This window comes from Rhinolophus hipposideros, assembly GCF_964194185.1.
Source record: "Rhinolophus hipposideros genome assembly, chromosome: 6".
Taxonomy (NCBI): Eukaryota; Metazoa; Chordata; class Mammalia; order Chiroptera; family Rhinolophidae; genus Rhinolophus; species Rhinolophus hipposideros.
The window spans coordinates 58,703,739-58,723,619 of NC_138052.1; the positions used below are offsets into that span (position 1 = coordinate 58,703,739).

At 33.2% G+C, this 19,881-nt stretch overlaps 1 protein-coding gene across 1 annotated transcript in view; it reads left to right on the forward strand.

The window, feature by feature from the left end:
- The window catches only part of ZNF804A (zinc finger protein 804A), a 268,428-nt gene extending 249,062 nt beyond the window's left edge, over nucleotides 1-19,366 (forward strand). The window contains exons 3-4 of the mRNA XM_081051688.1: nucleotides 12,500-12,630; nucleotides 14,918-19,366. Of these exons, the coding sequence (XP_080907814.1) occupies nucleotides 12,500-12,630; nucleotides 14,918-18,158 (3,372 nt within the window). The 3' untranslated portion in view covers nucleotides 18,159-19,366. The remainder of the gene's footprint in view (nucleotides 1-12,499; nucleotides 12,631-14,917) is intronic.
- Nucleotides 19,367-19,881: the final 515 nt, after the last annotated feature.

Here is a 19,881-nt window from a genome sequence, read left to right on the forward strand (position 1 = left end):
TCTGGATAATCCAGGAAATTATCCCCCTTTCAAGGTCTTTACATTAATTACATCTGCAAAGTCCCTTTGCCATGCAAGTGACATATTTGCAGGTTCTGGGGATTGGGACATGAACATTTTAGGAAAATCATCATTCTATCTGCCACAGATACCAATGGTTAGAACTACAGGATAGCTGTGTCATGTTTTATCTTGTATTAAGATTATCAGATTTAGAAAGACAACTTTTCATTAAAACCACAACAACTAAACAGTTCTACATATTATATTTAAAAAATGAAACAGTATAGAAAACTTACTTTATTGAAAGTATTCGGTTTACCTAGTACAATATATACTTCAAGTAAACAAATAGCATTTTACAGTGTTTCCATAATGACACAAAATTGTGTTCAGACTACGGCTTGCCACTCTGTTTAATGTAAATTATTTTTAAATAGATATAATAAAAGGTCAGGTTAGTACTGGAGTCATAAAAATAAAGGAAAAAAATCCTAGCCTTTGTTCTGTGACTTTAAGCAAGTTTACAACTAATATCAGTTTTTAGAGGTGAAATGTCTCCACTACTTTTTTTCATACTCATAATAATTTGGAATTTTTATACTATAGTTCCTTTGGAAACTGCTCAAACTCTTAAATTGATTGTTATAAACTTACTATTTTTAATTAGACCTTTTTAATAACTCATCTGTGGACAATTGTACTGTATAATCAGGGACAAGTCTTTTTTCAACAGAAAGTAACAATAAAGTAATACTGGCTCAATCCCAGGTGTTTTCATTAAAAAAATGTAGCAAAACTGCTAGAGATAAATAAGGAAGACAAATTAATTATTTTATAACTAGCTATTCTTTTCACTTATTTATAATCATTTATATAAAAATAGGCAAAAGAAAAGATTTATTACATGCATTTTTTGGTAGATTTATTTTTAACTTCTTAAAACATACAAGTAAGGACCATTGCTGCAAAAGAAATATATGAATAAAATTGACAGATTAACACGAATGAAATATGGTGTTGATTTTCTAAAACATAAGATGTAAAGTGCATTATAAAATATCTTTGACCTTCAGAAATGCACTTGATATTTGTATGTTACACAAATAAAATGTCATCACATATATCAATAAAGACATTTACTCACACATTAAACTGGTTTATTTCAAAATGTTTCTGATATTTATTTTTTAAAACAATTATGCCACTTGATTAGTATTTTTGAAAAAAAAGTTTATCTAGGTTTATAAGATAAAGCAGCCTTTGATCAGTGAACTCAATCTCAAATGAGATCTATATACAATATACAGAATTCTACCATTTAAATTTAGGCTTATAAAAAGGAGGAGAAAGAAACTGATACTTATTGAGTGGTAGAAAAGATATGTGATTATACATAGGTGTTTTTTTTTTTCCAGTATACAAATGGGGAAAGGATCACTAAGGGTCACACAGCAGCAAATTGTGGGGCCAAATGCCATTCCGTGAAATATTCCCAAACTCATAATTTTTTTCATTATAAATACTGCCTTCCTATATATTTAATACTGGTGACATAAATCTATAGGAGAAACTAATGTTAAAAACATATCACAATAGAAATTGGACAATTTCCTGATATACCTTCAGTTCCAGTTTTATTTGTGACAATAATGTTCTCAACTAAAACTAAAAATCCAGCCTCCTGGAGAGATCCCACATTTTCTTAAGAAAAAAAATCGTAGTAAATGAAGTCCCTTAACTATTTCTGGAGTTCCAGGAGTCTTCTCAAAATCTTTAAGAAAGCTCTAGATATTGTTTCAACTTCGAGTATAGTAAATTACACTGGCGATAGGCCTGTCTTTCTCAAAGAGATTACAGAACTATATAATTTAGCCTGATGTTTTTTCTAGATTGGATTATGCCAAGAGTCTGTATGATACTTGCAATGGTTCAAGTCTAAAGAAGTCCTCTGCAATCTACAATACTTATTTATTAAAAACTAAACTGTAATAGTTTTAATGCCAATGATTCTAAATAGATCACATTCAACTAAATCAATGATTTAGCCAAAAAAGAGTTCTTTTTTCCTTGGTCTTATTCTTTCCCCCTTTTATTTCTAGACTTTGCCAACTGGCAATTTTGCTTGATGGTCTTAAAGCAAACTCATTTTGTCTTAACTAATTAAAATAAATACTTGAATAAAATGGTTATTATATTAGAAAATATGGGAACATCAATGCATATTTTGTTTTTTAGGTGAAATTCACATAACAAAATTTACCATGATAAAGTGAACAATTTAGTGGCAGTCAGTGCATTCATAGTGTTGTACAACATTATCTCTGTCTAGTTCAAAACCTTTTTGTCACTCAAAGATAAACCCCCACGCCCTTTTAACAATCACTCCCCATTTCTTCCTATCCTTAACTCCAGACAGCTCTGCTTTCTATCTCTGTGTATTTAGCAGTTGTGGCTATTTCACATAAATGGAATCATACAAAATGTGACCTTTCATGTCTGGCTTCTTTCACTTAACATAGTGTTTTTTGAAGTGCATCCATGCTCTGCATTCCTTTTTATGGCTGAATAATATTCTATTGTATAGATACACCACAGTTTGTCTGTTTATCATTGATGGACATTTGAGCTTTTCCACCTTTTGGCTAATTTACCTAGGAATGGAATTGCTAGGTCACAGAGTAATTATACATTTTATTTGTGAATATCTGAAAAATTGATTTCAATAGCAGCTGTACCACTTTATATTGCCAACAGCAATTAACATGAGTTCCAATTTCTTTACGTCCTTACCAATATGCTACTTTCCTTTTTTTTTTCTTTTTTCTTTTTAGCCATCCTAGTAAGTGTGAAATAGTATCTAATTGTGATTTTGATTTGCATTTCTGTGGTCTGTCCTGCCACACACACATTTTTGAATGATTATTCAACAATAGATTTACTTAGGAGGATACAGGCCAGCATCTAACATCATATGTTTCCTCTTCAGCAAGAGTCCTCACATCTCCACAGCAGTTTGGGGGCTCTTGCCTTTGGCATTCCAAGTTACAGTTTAGTTACAGAGAGAGGAGAGAAATCACATAAGAGGTTGGGGAAGCCACTATGTCTTAGAAGCCCCATCTCACATATAGAAACTAATAATTCTTGAAAAAGTTTCCATGGACATAGCTTCCATGGTCCTGACAAGGGACAAACCTAGTTTCCACCAAGAGAAAGTCACTAGCTATGGCTTTCCACAAAGTATTAATAAATCCTTCACATTCTTCCCAGTCCAAATGCAATTTGTCAAACAGAAGTTATTTTCAACCAGAAGCAAAATTGCCTAATAACACGATTGATAATCCACCTTTATTACATGTCTAAGAAACAGAACTATAAAGTTACACAGAGGTTAAATTCCTCCACAGAGAAGGAGAAAATGTTTTCTAACCCTTTACTCACAATTTATTATATAGTAACTGACAAATCATTTGTAACTACATATATAAAAATATTCTTCACAGAAGAATAAAGAATAAAAGAATATAACTATATAATATAATGTATTTCCCACAGACTACTACTACTACAGTCCCTATATATTATTTTCCCACTACACTTATACAATAGAGATGATAAAAATATTAACTAGCTCACAAATATGTCATGTTAAAAATCACGTACATTAAAATTCACCAGAATTGATTTTGTTCTTTTTATTGGGCATATTGATTTACTTGTGCATATTCAGAAAACTTAGAAATATTTTTGGTAAATCCAGTTATTTCTTAGGTGATAGATATGAACATATGATTGGACAATCCACATGATGGTAATTTTACTACAGTTTTAAAATGTATCTCATTTTTGTATTTCAAATTTAAATTTTAAAAAATATCAAAGTAAACATACTAGTAAGAAAAAAAGGTAAAATACCATATAGTAGAAAATAAAAGTACAGTTCTACAGTTTACATTACAAAAAGAAATGTTAACATTTTGTGTATTTTCTGGCTTTTTTTATAGATGCAGGTACATATGGTAATCTACAGATGTATTGTGTGACATTTATTTCTATAGATGCAGATACAGTTGATTATGTTATAAAATTATTAGCCTATTATTTTAATAGTATTATAATACAACAGTATTTCTAACATTTTATAACTTTTAGCATCATTGGTAGTAGCTACATAGTATTTCTTTATAAAACTGAACCATAATTCTTAACTGTTCTTCAATTTCTGGCCACTCAAGTTGTTCATGTATTTTTTAAAAATACAAGCATCAATATTTCTTATACTTCAGTTTCCACTGCTTTCCCTGTACTACCAAAGATCTTACTGAGATTTTTGTTAGCAAATTTTCAAAGTCTTCTATTGTATAAGAAAGTTAATCACTATCATCCTGTGCCAATTCAATTGACAGGCATTCATGAACACTTACAATGCATGGGACACTTCTGATTCAGCACTTAAGAAAATGAAGTGAATGGTCAGAAAATCAGTTTTAGACATAGCATACACAGATTGCAAAGACTTTTATATTAGAACTAGAATAAATTTTTGGTCCACAAAGAGAAACTTGAGTTAATGGAATCTAAAGAATGAGAGGCCTTGGGGAAAGATACTGTTCAGATCTGATATGCCATTAAGAGATTAGATGCTTTTAAAACTGCCATGAGAAAAGTCCAAATGGTACACATTCATGATAGTAATGGGAAAAGAAATTTTAAAAAGAGTCTTCCACAAGTTCACTCAGCATAATGTCATTGATTAAATAATGACTAGAAGGAAATTATACTTTGAAGTGTGATACCATTCACTTGAATATCTTAACCTTCTCTAAAGAAATACATTTGCTAACATTCTAATAGAATTCACTGCATACTGTCTTCCAAGAAAGCTAAATTGATTCAGGAAATAGAGATGGTGATTGAGTTGTAATTCTTTGAGGATATTACTTCTATGCAAGATAGAAAGCATACTTCGATTTTTCAAAAGCCATTGAAAATAGTCCTTGATAGAAGCAACTCTTGGGAATTGAAAGGAAATTTTAAACCTGTAGAAACAGTAATAGTGGATAATATATTAACTTACTTTGAAATACAAAATGAGGAACAGAAGTTTTGGAGCAATTTAAAACAGTAATGAATTTACTTGTAGTAGAGAAAAAACTTAACAAGGCAATGCCTATTTTTCTAAACATTTATTTAATACCAACTAAATCCATCTTGAAAGATGGCATGCAAACATTGATCTTAGAATGTAAAAACTAGAAGGAACTTTAACTTTAGATATCATCAGAATCTTCATCTCAGGAGACAGAGATCTAAGAATATGAAGTATATTATCCTGTCACATATCTATTAAGTGGGTTATTAAATTAAGATTACATTCAACTGCAAATAAGAGAAATCTCAAAGCTGGCTTCTTTTTTTCTCCACCCCAAATGACATAGGTAATCAGTCCTAGGATGATGCAGTAATTCAATGATTCTATTAGGGAACGGGAGTTCCTTTTTTTTTTTTTTTTTTTTTGCTAGCTTATCATCTAGGCCTTGTCTGCCAAGCTGATAGCCTTGCAATTGAAAGATGGTTGCTGTCTATCTAAGACTCACAATTACACATGGGTAGGAAGTGAACATCACGGACATGGTTAAATAAAAATAAAAATAAAAACAGAAAAGGAATTTTTCTTCTAATGAGACATTTCTTTTTTTTTTTTTTTCTGAGGGATATCTTCCTCAGAGACATCTGCTTATAATTCTATAATTCAGTCAGTGAGGACTGTGTCACATACCTACTTTTATTTATAAGGAGTCTAGGATTTCTATTGCTTAATTGAGTAACTATTCTTCCCCCCCAAAATTGGAATTCTATTAATGAACTAGAAGTTGTAATTGATAATGTGAAGGCAATTTGCAGTGTTCACCAAAAGCATCACAACTAAACTACCTATTGTCTGGCAAAACCTGTATTAATCAGGGTTCTCCAGAGAAACAACAAATAGAGAGAGAGAGAGAGAGAGAGAGAGAGAGAGAGAGAGAGAGAGAGAGAGATTGATTAATTGACTGATTTTAAGGAATTGGCTCACACAATTGTGGGAGCTGACAGGTCCAAAGTCGCTAGGGCAGGCCACCAAGCTAGAAACCCAGGAAATAACTGATGCATTACATACAAATTCCCAAGACTGTCGAAGTATAATTCTTCCTGTGGGACTTTAGTCTTAACTCCTAAGGCCTTCAACTGATTGAATGAGGCCCACCCACATTATGGAAAATAATCTGTTTTACTAGGACTTAAATAAATCTGATTGATCATCTGATTTAGATGTTAATATCTTACAAAAAATTTCTTTACTGTGACATTTGGACAAGTGTTTGACTAAATATCTGGTTACTGTGGCATAGCCAGGTTGACACATACAATTAACCTCCATTTCTTGTCAAGTTGGCACTTATAAACATTTCTTTAACCATACTTAATCTTCAAATAAAGTCAATAATGATCCATATACTGCCTAGCATGTTACATCTATCCCGTTTAAAAGCAAAGATGCACTCATTCCCCCAAGAGGTTACAAAGTCTATAGGTGATGTTAACTTTTATCCTTAATATCCTATAACTTAAATACTGTGCTGTAAAGTTAATATGTAAATACTATTATGTAATGCATCTTATGTTAAGATAAAAAATAAACGTTTTACATGTATATATAATTTTATTCATATATTTATACATAATAAACTGTGGTAGAAATACCACTGACAATTAAAATCCTCATTTCTGTAACTAGTCCCACGGTCATAGTTGGTATTTCTAACTAACTGCCTTGTTCCACTACCCATTTCTTTTTCCCTCAGAAATCCTCACAGCAGCTGATTGTGGTGAGGTGACATAACCTTTCCCTGGTGGGGTGACATAAACCTTCATTCCTGAAGGGTCTAGGCCATTAGTAGTACTTCCTGATGTAGGTTGTCGTAGTCTTCCATTAACTATAGTCATAGGACTTGGTAATTCTAAGAAACACAAAAGAGATCTCCTGTATTCCAGACATAATCTTTCTTACCTCTATTGTGGAAGAGCAGTCCATTTTCCCCTTCGTACTCAGAATCATTCATCTCATCCAGCACAGTAACTCCCTTTTTTACCTGTTGACTCAGTGGCATAAGGAGCCCAAATCAGAAAAGTAGCAGATTTAACTGCCAGTTCATTGGAACCATTGATGTGTCTCCTGGTGGAATTATTGTTCCAGTTGGAAGTAAGAACTCTAAGACAAAGAAAACATAAGGTGTGGGTACAGGAAGCAAAAAGTTTGCTAGTGGATCACTAGTGGGTAATAGTGAGTGGTGCCACCTCCATTTCCACCCCTTGATTTTTGAACCTTTCAATCCTGGTTATCAGAGAAATAGAACTATATATTGGACACTGATTCAGAGCAAATACAACCTCCTAGAGAATCTTGCTCGAGGCCTGCTAGGTATTGCCACCTAACTGAAGCTGTAACTGAATCTTCAGAAGGCCATTCCACTGTTCTATCAAATCAGTTACTTCAGAATTTTAGGGAACATAGTAATACCAGAGAATTCCATAAGCATGCACCTTTTGCCATACTTTATTTGCTGTGAAGTGAGTTCCTTGATCAGAAGCAGAGCTGTGTAGAATATCATGATGGTGGATAAGATATTCTGTAAATCCATGGAATGCAGTTTTGGCAGAAGCATTTTAGGAAGGGAAAGCAAGACCATATCCAAAGTCAACTGCTATTCCATGAAGACAAAACACTGCCCTTTTCATGAAGGAATCTGTCCAATGTAATCAACTATCTCCAGGTAACTGGCTGATCACCCCTGGGAATGGTGCCATACTGGAGGCTCAGTGTTGTTTTCCATTGTTGTCCAACTGGGTACTCAGCCGTGGCTATGACCAGGTTGTCCTTGGTGAGTGGAAGTCCATGTCGCTGACCCATGAATAAGGATCCAGTCTGGTTTCACCACTTGCATATGGCTCTGGACGAGTCTCTAAAATTTGCTTAGCTTCAGTTTTGTCTTCTCTAATATGGATAATAATGCTAGCCTTGTTTACCCAGATGTTTATTTTCAAAGTAATGTATATAATATTGCTCAACAAATTTTAAGGAATGATATCAATTCTAAATAATGAAATACAAATGGCTAATATGTATGTAAAATATTCCAGCTTTCCTAGGAAACATATGAATTATAGGCAAAACATTAATGATACATCACTTATTGATTATTAATTAAACATATTAACAGTGATGCTACCGAACATTGGGCAGGAGATCTACTCTCATATACTGTTGGTAGGCGTGCACACATGTTGTAAAGGTATGAATAGCATTTTGGAAAACTTTGAAAAATGTACATGTATACCTTTTGTTCCAGTAATTCTGCTTGTAGGAACCTATCTTTGGATGTAATTAGATGTACAAAATATAGCGACGTTCTTGAAAGTTTGGTTTGCAATTGTAAAACAATGTAATTTAGCTAAATGTTTAAGCACAAACTAATAAGTTAGCTAAATCTCTCTCTCCATCCCTCCTTTGCCACATTGATTAAACCTTTGCCAGTATAACCTGGGGCCAGGATCATCATAACCTTCCCTACAATCCAATACTAGGAGTTTTCTGAAACCATATTTGAGGATTAAGGGCTTGTGTTGTCCTTGTGACATTTTGGTTCTCTATAGACTAATAGAAGTAAATCAGAGGGAAAGTAAGGTAGGCCCTCTGAGATGGCATCATAACCAAAGAATGTTAATTCTTTATGTTTGTCCATTCTCTAACTGCGTATTTCCTAATCATGTATTAAATTATGTGGCAGTGTATATTATAATTTGTTTGGTAATACAGTAATGAGACCACATTGTTCCACAAATTTCTTTTAACATTCTAATTTTCTAACTCTTGCTGACTGGCATTCCTGCCTTGACATTTATCACTTGGAATTTCTTTTGAGTGATTCTCAGTAAATTGTTGAGGAAGCTTTTGAAATAACATGGATATTTCTGTTAGCCTCAGAGGTATCTTGTATATGTATTTGTGTGGAAGTTTTCTTTCCATTTGGCATTCTCAAGAGAATTTACTTGGTTTCTATTATTTACTTTTCAAAATCACTATACTAGATATAAAATATGATGTAGGACTTTATTTTGCTTCAAAAAAATACAAGAAAAGATATAAAGACTGATCGATTCTAGCCTGAAACTAACCAAACTATTTGGCCAGGTCTATAAGGTCTGCAACTGAATAGTCCCTAAATATTAGGCAAGCCCATTTACCTTGATATCAGAAAGTCTGTCACTGAGATAAGAGAATTATCTGTACAGAGAGGGAGAGATTGAGATCAATAGGAACACTTGTATATAGTGTGGTGCTTCTTGACAACCCCTACAAAACCAAAACAACATTTACATTCTAAATATACATAGGTCTCCGTATCAGCATTTAGGGGCTGATTCCAGCCATGTTAATCACTCAATTATATCACAGATAACACAACAGCACTGGCATTTGATAACTGACAGACTCCTACATATTTAATTACTATGGAAATGGATTAATTTAAATCATAGTGGTCAATCTCAAACAGTAAATAGTGAAAGTATTGGCATTTTTATATACTTGCTTTAGAAAAGAAGCTTTGATTTTGTTAGTAGCATTGTATCATACTATATATATATATATATATATATATATATATATATATATATATAATAGAATTTATATATAGATAGCTGATAGATGGTAGATAGATAGATAAATAACTAGAAATTAACTTTTATACTAAATATTTTATTAAAATAGTCAAGTCTGTCTTTCCTGTTTATTATCTCCAGTATCTCAAAAGACCTAGTAGGAAATAAATTATCTCAATTTGTTAAAGTATCACTATTTATAATTAAGAATGTAAAAAAAAAATCTTTAAGCATTAGTTTTTTCCTTGGTATTACAACTTTCATCTTGCTTCATTTTGCTCTGCACTTTGATCTACATATTTAATTTAGAGGATTTAGCTTCTATTGTCTTTCAGATTTCCTGCTATCCTTCTCCTAGCACCCAAACAATCTCATGATTGAATGTTTCTTTTTCACAATGGCAGGTAGTATTTTTCAGTAAAGATTATGCATATCCTTTAGCTCACCCAATTGTTCACATCAAATAAGTCACCAATTCTGCTTTTTCTCCCCACTGAAATTACCTAAAAAAAAAAAAAAAAGGCTTTTCATGTTTCTTATCAGGATCATTGTAATATCCTACTTATGGGTCTCTATGTCTTTAATCTTGTTCAGTGGCAAAATTTCATGTATAGTGATGCCAAAATAATTTTGCAGAGTGAAAATTCTATAGTGGCATTGAATTATTTAAAGTCCTTCAATGTTTCCTCCAGTCACATTTCATATGATAGACAGGTATCCCATGATTTGGTTGGACTCTATAATTCATCAGTTCTCTTCACTTCCACACCTACATTCTGTTCCACCATACTTCTTTACATGCAATTATTTTTTTAGAATGTACATGCTCCAAATTCCATATTTATACAAGACTGTTTATTTTTGCTGAAATATCCTCCAATGCTCAAATTCAACCTTGATTCTTCATGCTCCTTTATATTCTTCAAGACCCAGATCGGATGTCATTTTTCCCAGGTAGCCTTCCTTGGGATTTTATGGGTCACCCAGTCCATCTCCTATATGGCACAATAACAATACCTCAACCAGTGAGTTCTGTCACCTCTTCCTGTGTCTGTCCTCTCCCTAATCTGCAAAATGCACATAAACGTACACTCACATACTTGCCTACACATATAGTCACAAACATGCAGACATGCACTAAATAAAGGTAAAAACGTTTTCCTTAACTTTTTGTTTAAAATCTCAGCCACTTAGTAAATTGGCTGTTACTAATTGTTTCTTGAATGAGTATTATTACTGCAAAGATTTAGGAAAGAGCGACAACCAAGACTATGAATACCTAAAATTTAGAGTAAAACTTTCTTTCCCTCTTATACTCTAATTTTAAATCTTTTTTTATAATCAATTTAATGTAGATTACAAAATTGTAGCTACTTTTAATAGTTATGTCAAAGTAATGATATCAGAGTTTAACTTTCTATGAAATACTTGTACAATTTAGATATTTATGACTTTGTCTTTAATCTAAATTCAACTCTGAATAAATCCCTTCTTCACAAATATGTCAATGCAAATGAGCAATTTCAAAATATCTTTGTAATTTTTTAAAATAACTATTCTAAATTATTTTAAAATAACTTTAAAAATAATTATACACACCTTATATTAATCCCATCAATTAAAATATTAGATTTTATTTGAAGCTTAAGCTATAATACTATGCAGGTGAAATTAAGCAGATAGAATCCAGGATCACCAGGAGGCTAATTTATTTCTTTAGCATCACTATATTTTTTTGGGGGGTAGGAAAATTCCTAATTTGAGGGATCTAGTGATTCACACATAAATCAACAAATATTTACTAAGCAGTCATTTTATAAACAGGCATTGTTCTAAGCCCCAGCATACGTCAGTGTATATGTATAAGGCATTTATTAAGGCTTTGCTTCATAAAAATGTGATTAGTGTATGATTTATTTTCTTTGAGTCTTACTCTTAGACTGTAACATGACAATTGCATAAGGATATGATCCTTCATGAGAAAACATAGTACTTTCATCATTTTTGACAACTATACACTGTCTCTGTGAAATGCTATAGTGAAAATATTTCACTATATAGGCATGGGATCACTTTGGTGTCTCTTAAATCATGTCACAAACATGGCTATCAATTCTATTCAAGTTGACATGCTCTTTTTTCTAGCCTTCAAGCCCCCCAAATGAGCCCCTTTTTTATTAAAATGAAAAAAAATACTCATTGTAAAAAGAATTTCCATAAAAACAGTATTAATTTTCTTCCTAGATCTTGAATTATTTTATTTGGGTAATGTGCCTGATATTTGCAGGTGGTTGGGGGAAGAGGGAGAGTTAAAATCACATTAATATAGGTCATTTGCCTATAAATTAACATGAAATGTTTACACTTCTTAGAAAATAAGGAAAGGACCAGTTTATGTCTAACATAGAGCACATTAATAAATTATAAAATTTATTATATATAACTGAAATACACAAGCTAATTTTGTTTATTTGAAAATTAGGGGCTTATAAAACTCCAATACTTTATCTGAGTTAGGTGGAGAAACTTGGCAGGCAACAATAAATAAGCAGAAATGAAAGTTTTCAATTCCAATTTACCTAAGGCATGGGTATATCTTTTAATGTAATGTAACAATATGCTTTAGCATTTTTGCAAGTCAAAAAGGCAAAAAAATATTTTTTTTTTCTAAATCGATTGTCACAAATGTATTTTCCTTAGATGAGGTCAAAGATGATGTATTAGAAAATTCTCACAATTTAGTAACTTTAACACTGCTGTAGACCCAAATACTATTAATAATTTCCATATTTTTTAATAGAGACTCAAAGAACTGAAACAAAGGGAATTTGCTCGAAATGTAGCATCTAAATCCAGGAAAGATGAAAGAAAACAGGAAAAGGCACTCCAACGCCTACATAAGCTGGCTGAGCTAAGAAAAGAAACTGTATGGTGAGTGTGCAATGAAATGTTAACTTTTCTGAAAATCTAATGATAAAAAATGGAAAAAAAACACAGAAATAAAGGCCACAAATTTATTTATTTATGTACCCAAAATAAGACTCACATTTTCATGGCTTTCTGTGGATTTTAAACAGTAAATTGAATTTGAATGTTATGCAAACATGTGTTTGATGCACATCAATTAAAAAAAAAATACTATAATTTTAATTTGTAAAAAAATACATTTCACATTATTGTATTTAAGCTATCTTACTTGAAAGTTATTCTATTTCTTGGTGAAATTCAAAGCATTTGATTGAATAACTGACCAAAGCACCATCTTATGACCGTTGTTATAAATGGAGTTTTAAGAGGAAATTACTTTTTTTATATATTATAAGTTTTATTGGGAATATTGGGGTCGGTGTGTTTCTCCAGGGCCCATCAGCTCCAAGTAATTGTCCTTTAATCTAGTTGTGGAGGGCTCAGTTCACTGGCCCATGTGGGAATCGAACCAGCAACCCTGTTGTTCAGAGCTCGCGCTCTAACCAACTAAACCATCCGGCCACCAGAGGAAATTACTTTTTTAATTGCAAATTTGGAGAACATTCTTTTGAAATTAATTTAAGAATATAAGAAAGGGGTTAGGAAGACCCTTTACATTTCAGAGGCAGGTCAAAATTAGCTTCACTGTGAAAGAACTATAACTGGGCTATTAGATGTTCACAACTGTTATACTTTGACCTACTTCTAACAGAAAGTGGTTATACTGTTACAATTTAGAACTTACAATTCAGGCCAGGGCCATGGTATGAAAAGAAGACCCCATTTAGAGTGTCCGTCTAAAGAGTGTCCTTCTAAATAGCTTGTCCTTCTATGGACAAGCTATTTTATATCAAATTGATTTTGTACAAAATAGTTTAGGGGATATTAATACATCAAAATATTGTTTGGGATATCAAATTGGAAAAAAAATCAATATAAAATTTAAGTGTATATGGAATCCTATATAGAACTATTAAAATAAAATATAACTGCTATTCAATTATATCAACTAGATATTTTTATTCTAAGTAGTAATAAATGAAAATTTATACAAGTACAAGTTTATGTTATAGAGAATCATAGGACCTGTGTATTTTAATTTCCTATAAGTAGCATTTGGAAATGTAAATTCTAAGGTATTAAAAGAAATAGTTAATAAGATATGCACAAAAGAAGCAATACTTCTTATCTAAATTACTTTCCTCAGTATATGGTACATATTTCACATTATACACACACACGTTTTCACATGCACATAGACCACATACATACACACACATGATTTTTCCCATTAATTCAGTGCCTCTAAAGATGTGCATCTAGGAAGTAGTGTTGTTTTTACTATCAAATAAGGCAATGAAACAGTTCATTGTGTTAGAGATTAAAGAAAATATTCAATTAAAAAGTTTTGGCCAAATATAAATCATAAGAAACTAACTTTTTAAATAACATGGAAAGTCTGCATAGTATGATTCTGTTTGGGTAAAGGTGATATGTAGGTAGTTTCTTGTTTATGTGCTAGAGAGTATATATAGTTCTTTTAATCATAATTCACTATTTGTGATATACTGAAATTCCAGATAAATAGAAAACACATTTTCAGTAAATAGTCTTTATCTTAAATTTATCTGTTATTTACTGTACACTATGATACCGTTTATAACTCCAATGTAATTTTTAAATATTAGGAATAGCAATTCCAAAGACTCAAAGCTCTCATCGAGCTAGTATTATCACTTTTTTTATATTGCAGCATGCTACCTGGCCTGTGTTAGACTTGCAGTGAACGTTAGTGAATTCCCAGCCCTTCTGAAGTCATGACTGAGGATGTTTCTTTAATTTCCTTCTTATTCTCCATATAGTATCAATGATGTTAAGTATTTGTGCATTAAAAGTAATTTTTATTTTAGAGAATTCTACTATACTCCAAAGTGTCACCGAAGAGGCCACAGGAGTAAAAAGTCTTGGTCAAGAAGCACTGGTGAGAGCATAGGAATATCCTCAGCATTGCTGTTCATAGTTATAAAAGTAACATCATGATAGCACCTCCAAGTTACCCCAAACAATAACAAATAACTAAATGAAATTGTGGCACTAAGGAAGGCAATCATATTATATGAAAGTAATTATCTTACAAAGATTTTTTTTTAATTGAAGGAACATCTTATAGTGACTTTTCTAAGATGAATGTGTTTGAATGTTTTTTCCTCAGAAGTGCCCTATCCAATATATACTTTTCTACTTTTTGTAGTGCTCCCGGAAGTGGCCCCATGTTCAAGTCAACAACTGTTACTGTTAGAGAAAACTGTAATGAAATTTCCCAAAGAGCTGTTGTGGATTCAGTTAATAACCAGGAAGATTTCAAATATACTTTGATTCATAATGAAGAGAATGCTAAAGATGTCACCACTGTTGCTGCAGATCCAGAAAGTGCAAATAGTGATACAAAAAATAATCAACTTGGAGATCAAGCCCCGGGAATTCACAGACACAAAATTGGCTTTTCTTTTGCATTTCCAAAGAAAGCATCGGTGAAGCTGGAATCCTCAGCTGCAGCCTTCTCTGAATACAATGATGATGCCTCTGTGGAAAAAGGATTTAGCAGAAAAAGTAGGTTTGTCCCTAGTGTTTGTCATCTTCAACTATCTTCACCAACAGATGTGCTTCTGAGTTCTGAGGAGAAAGCTGACTCTTTTCATCCACCAGAGGGAATGTGCACTGACAAAGAAACTGCCCAAACTCAAGACATGAAAGAAGTTCCTATTGAAAAAGATACATTATTATTACCTTCGTTTTGCCAGTTTCAACTCTCTTTATCTTCAGATGCAGGTAATTGTCAAAATTCAGTCCCATCAGCAGATCAAATACCACTGGAAGATGTTGTTATTAATGAAGACATACCTATGACTGGTAACAGTTGTGAGTTGTTAGGGAATAAATGCACCGTTCTTGATATGGCTAATGAATGCATATCTTTGCAAGCTACCATAGAAGGAAATATTAAGGACAATGATGCACCCACAATTGAAGTTGAAAATCAAAACCATGATTCTGAGATGTTGGCCCCTTTAAAGTCTGAAGAGGGTAATATAACCTTACATAAAAAAGCAGATTTCTATAAAAGACCATGTGAGCCATTTGTACCTGTACTTAACAAAGATGGATCCACAGTTCTACAGTGGCCATCAGAAATGCTGATTTTCACAACTACTCAACCATCAATTTCCTACAGCTGTAATCCTCTCTGTTTTGACTTCAAATCCACTAAATTAAACAGCAGTCTCAATAAAAATAAGCTGCCCTTAAATGATCTTTATTCTCAGCAGAAGGTAGAGGACGTGTGCGAGAGACCAGTTTTGGATTGCAAAGACACATCTATCTCCCGACTTCCAGATTATAAAATTGGAGGTAGCAGAAATGAATCCACCCAAGTCACTTCTCTTTTGGCTGAAGATACACTCTCCAGTAGTTGTGATTCTGGAAAAAATGAGAATACAGGTCAGAGGTATAGAAATATTTCCTGCAAGATCAGAAAAACAAAAAAATATAATTTTATTAAAAAGCAAATAAAACAGGACTCTCTAGATGAAAAATACAGCAAACAAAGGTTGAAAGATACTCACGAACACTGCTTCCATAAAAGTAGAAGAAAGAAAAAAAGAAGAAAGGTATGTCGACATCATTATGGGGAGAAAACCAAAGAATCAAAAACTCACTTCAAAATGGAAATGGAAAATAGTTACACTGATACAACTAGGAAAAATCTACTGGAAACAATTTCAGAAAAGCAGTATTTAGCTGTGGAGCAATTATTGGACTCACATCAATTACCTGTTAAAAAGCCCAAGTCAGCATCCATCTACTTAAGTGAAAATGAAGAAATGTATAAAACCTGGAACACTGAATATAATAATGATAACAACAATATTAGTTCTAAAAACCACTGTACAAATAACTCGGTTGTTTTAAATGGACAATCCAACCCAACAATGATGCATTCTGGGAAGCATAATTTAACATACTCCAGAACTTACTGCAGTTGTAAAGCCAAACTGTCCAGCTCTAGTCAGGATCACAGATGCCTCGTTCTTCAAAATGACATGAAACATGTAAGTCAGAATCAGGCTGTTAAAAGAGGTTATAATTCTCTCAATGAATCAGAAAGATTTCATCAAAAACGTAGACAGCATTCATACTCTTATTCTTCAGATGAAAGTTTAAATCGACAAAATTATTCACCAGAAGAATTTTGGGGACCACCACGTACTTCTGCTCCCTTTAAGCCTAAAAGGAAACGGAAGAGAAAAAGAAGCAGATTCCACATGAGATTTGAAGCTTTAGAACTCAAAGAAAATACAGATTATCCCATGAGTGGGAATTCTTCCTTATGTCACCAGGATGAGTTAACAAATAAAGACACAAATGAGGAAATAAAACCAGAAGAAACTGTGAATGTCGAAAGGAACTCAGAACAAACAGAACAAGTAGAAAACAAACTGGCTTTACACCCTAGCAGTCTCCTTCCTCCTGGAACTAGTGGTGAAACTGAGCATTTAGTCATGGATACCACTGCTGGTGAATTGCCAGAGATTTCCAATGTATCCACCACATCTGTCTATGTAGCTAGTGCCCCAACAAAAGAAGACATTGACAATACCTTGTTGGAACACAAAGAAAGAACCAAGAATATAAATATTAATGAAAAGCAAATTCCTTTCAAAGTGCCTAATATTGAAAGGAACTTCAGACAGTCACAACCTAAATCATACCTTTGCCATTATGAGCTGGCTGAAGCCCTTCCACAAGGAAAGGTGAATGAGGCATCAACTGAGTGGCTGCGTTTTAATTCAGGAATTCTTAACGCACCACCACGGCTACCATTCAAAGAAGCCCATGTCAGTGGCCACACCTTTGTAACGACAGAGCAAATCCTGGCTCCACTGGCTTTACCAGAACAAGCATTGTTGATCCCAATAGAAAACCACGACAAATTCAAAAACCTACCCTGTGAGGTCTACCAGCACATCATACCACCGAACATGATGGCCAACAAGGTCAAATTCACTTTTCCTCCAGCTGCTCTCCCACCCCCCAGCATACCTCTGCAGCCTTTGTCTTTGCAGCAGCCCTTATGTTCTACCTCGGTAACCACCATCCACCACACTGTTCTGCAGCAGCACGCAGCAGCTGCTGCAGCTGCAGCCGCAGCCGCAGCTGCAGGAAACTTTAAAGTGCTTCAGCCACACCAACAGTTTCTGTCCCAAGTCCCAGCTCTCACTAGAACACCATTACCTCAAATCTCAGTAGGACCCGCAGGACCCAGTCTTTGTCCAGGGAATCAGCCAACTTTTATTGCTTCTCCTCAGATGCCAATCATTCCAGCTTCGGTTCTTCATCCTAGCCATCTGGCTTTCCCGCCTTTACCCCACGCACTCTTTCCTTCACTGCTTTCCCCACACCCTACTGTCATCCCACTACAGCCCCTCTTCTAGTCATCACCATGAACGGGAAAGAAAATATTCATGTGAAAACTACTGCTATATGCATAAATGCTCAGTTAAGTGGATAATTGCCCATTTAAAGGTTGGAAAGAAACTAGCCAAAATATGGCCTCATTGATATGAAATCATTTACTGTAAGTCTAACGATGCAAATAAATACTTAGTTTCTGATATATAATATTATTAAGGCACTGAATAGTTTAAAAATCAATACAATATATGCTGTATATTAAAATGATGTCTTAAGTGTATGTATAATGTACATAAAATATATTTATAGTACTGTAATTTATGTTGTAAAGTATGCTCTTTGTTTTTTATTTAAATCTTTGTGTATTTGCACCTATTTAATGTTTAGACAAAGCTGATGGCACTATGTTTTGTACCATGTTCCTTGAAACTGTAAATTCAGTGAAAAATATCTCTTGCAATAAATTTTTGTTAAATATTTAAGTAAATCAAACTTCTGTTTTTTTGTTGGTTTTATTGTTTGGGGAATGTATATTAACCGTAGGTTTTGGATCTATATTGTTGCTTCAATCCATTGGCATCTCTGAACCTCAGAGGCCCTGCAAAATATCTTTGGAGTTCTAGCAGTACTTAAACTATGATACCATCTTTCAGAATAAGTATAATAGATCCATTTGTTTTTGTGTTTGTTCCAACGTTGCTTATACTAAAAGTTTATTATATTTCCTGAACAATTGACCCTCTAGTCAATAAACCATGGACATTCATGTTAAAATAATGTCAGTATTTGGCGGGGGAAATAACTCAACAATATGCAAAGTGCATAGTATTCTTTCAGGAACTGTAAAACTATTAATAGGCAAGAAATGGCAAGAAATCGATATAAGTTCTTATAACATTTTTGTATGTTAAAATTTCTTAAATGTATTATATTTATTTTCAATTGTTGCAGTAAATATACATATATAAGAATGTTCGCATGGATTAAGGAATAGGTTTAATTGATAAATCACTATCCATTATATAACATCTCCGGAAGAATGATATATGCATAAACACTATCTGTAGCTAGAGATACTCTTAATTGAGACTCTGGAAGTGGGAAGGAAAATAAATAAATAACTTTTCCTTCTGCAAATCTTTCTAGTAGTCATGTTTGTATCATATTCTAAATCACCCAGGAACAATTAGAAAGTCTCCACTATTCCAGATTCTGCTTTATTTTTAATGATCTCTGCATTATTGTTCACTCAAGTGCTTCTGTGTGTACTGAAGAATATAGTTATTCAATAGAAAACTAGACAACACCACACTTTTCCAAAAAGTTTTTCCATGTGTACCTGCCCCAGTCCACGTACCTTGGTAAGACAAAGTCTACATGCCCGAAGAGAGGGTTCACACCACCATGTGCAAATGATAAAGTATTAGAGCAGTGCAGCAATGAATACTGACACCAAGAGGCCAGCTGAGTCCTTCTAAAGGGAGAGCAACATTTAAGTGATGCTGGACTTTGGAAATGCTATTTTGTATGTCCACCATAGGAAATTGGTTACCCTAAATGATATTGAGCATAAATGTATGTTTCTGTATCAAAATAATCTGTATTTAATTATATTTTAAGTAGAAAAATAAGGGGGGAAAATCTAGGTCTTTGCTTTATTGATTATGTGCCATAATAATCATTGGTTTAAATGTTTTCCTTAAAAAAATGGTTGTGAATGCCTGACTATACCATTCTGTGATT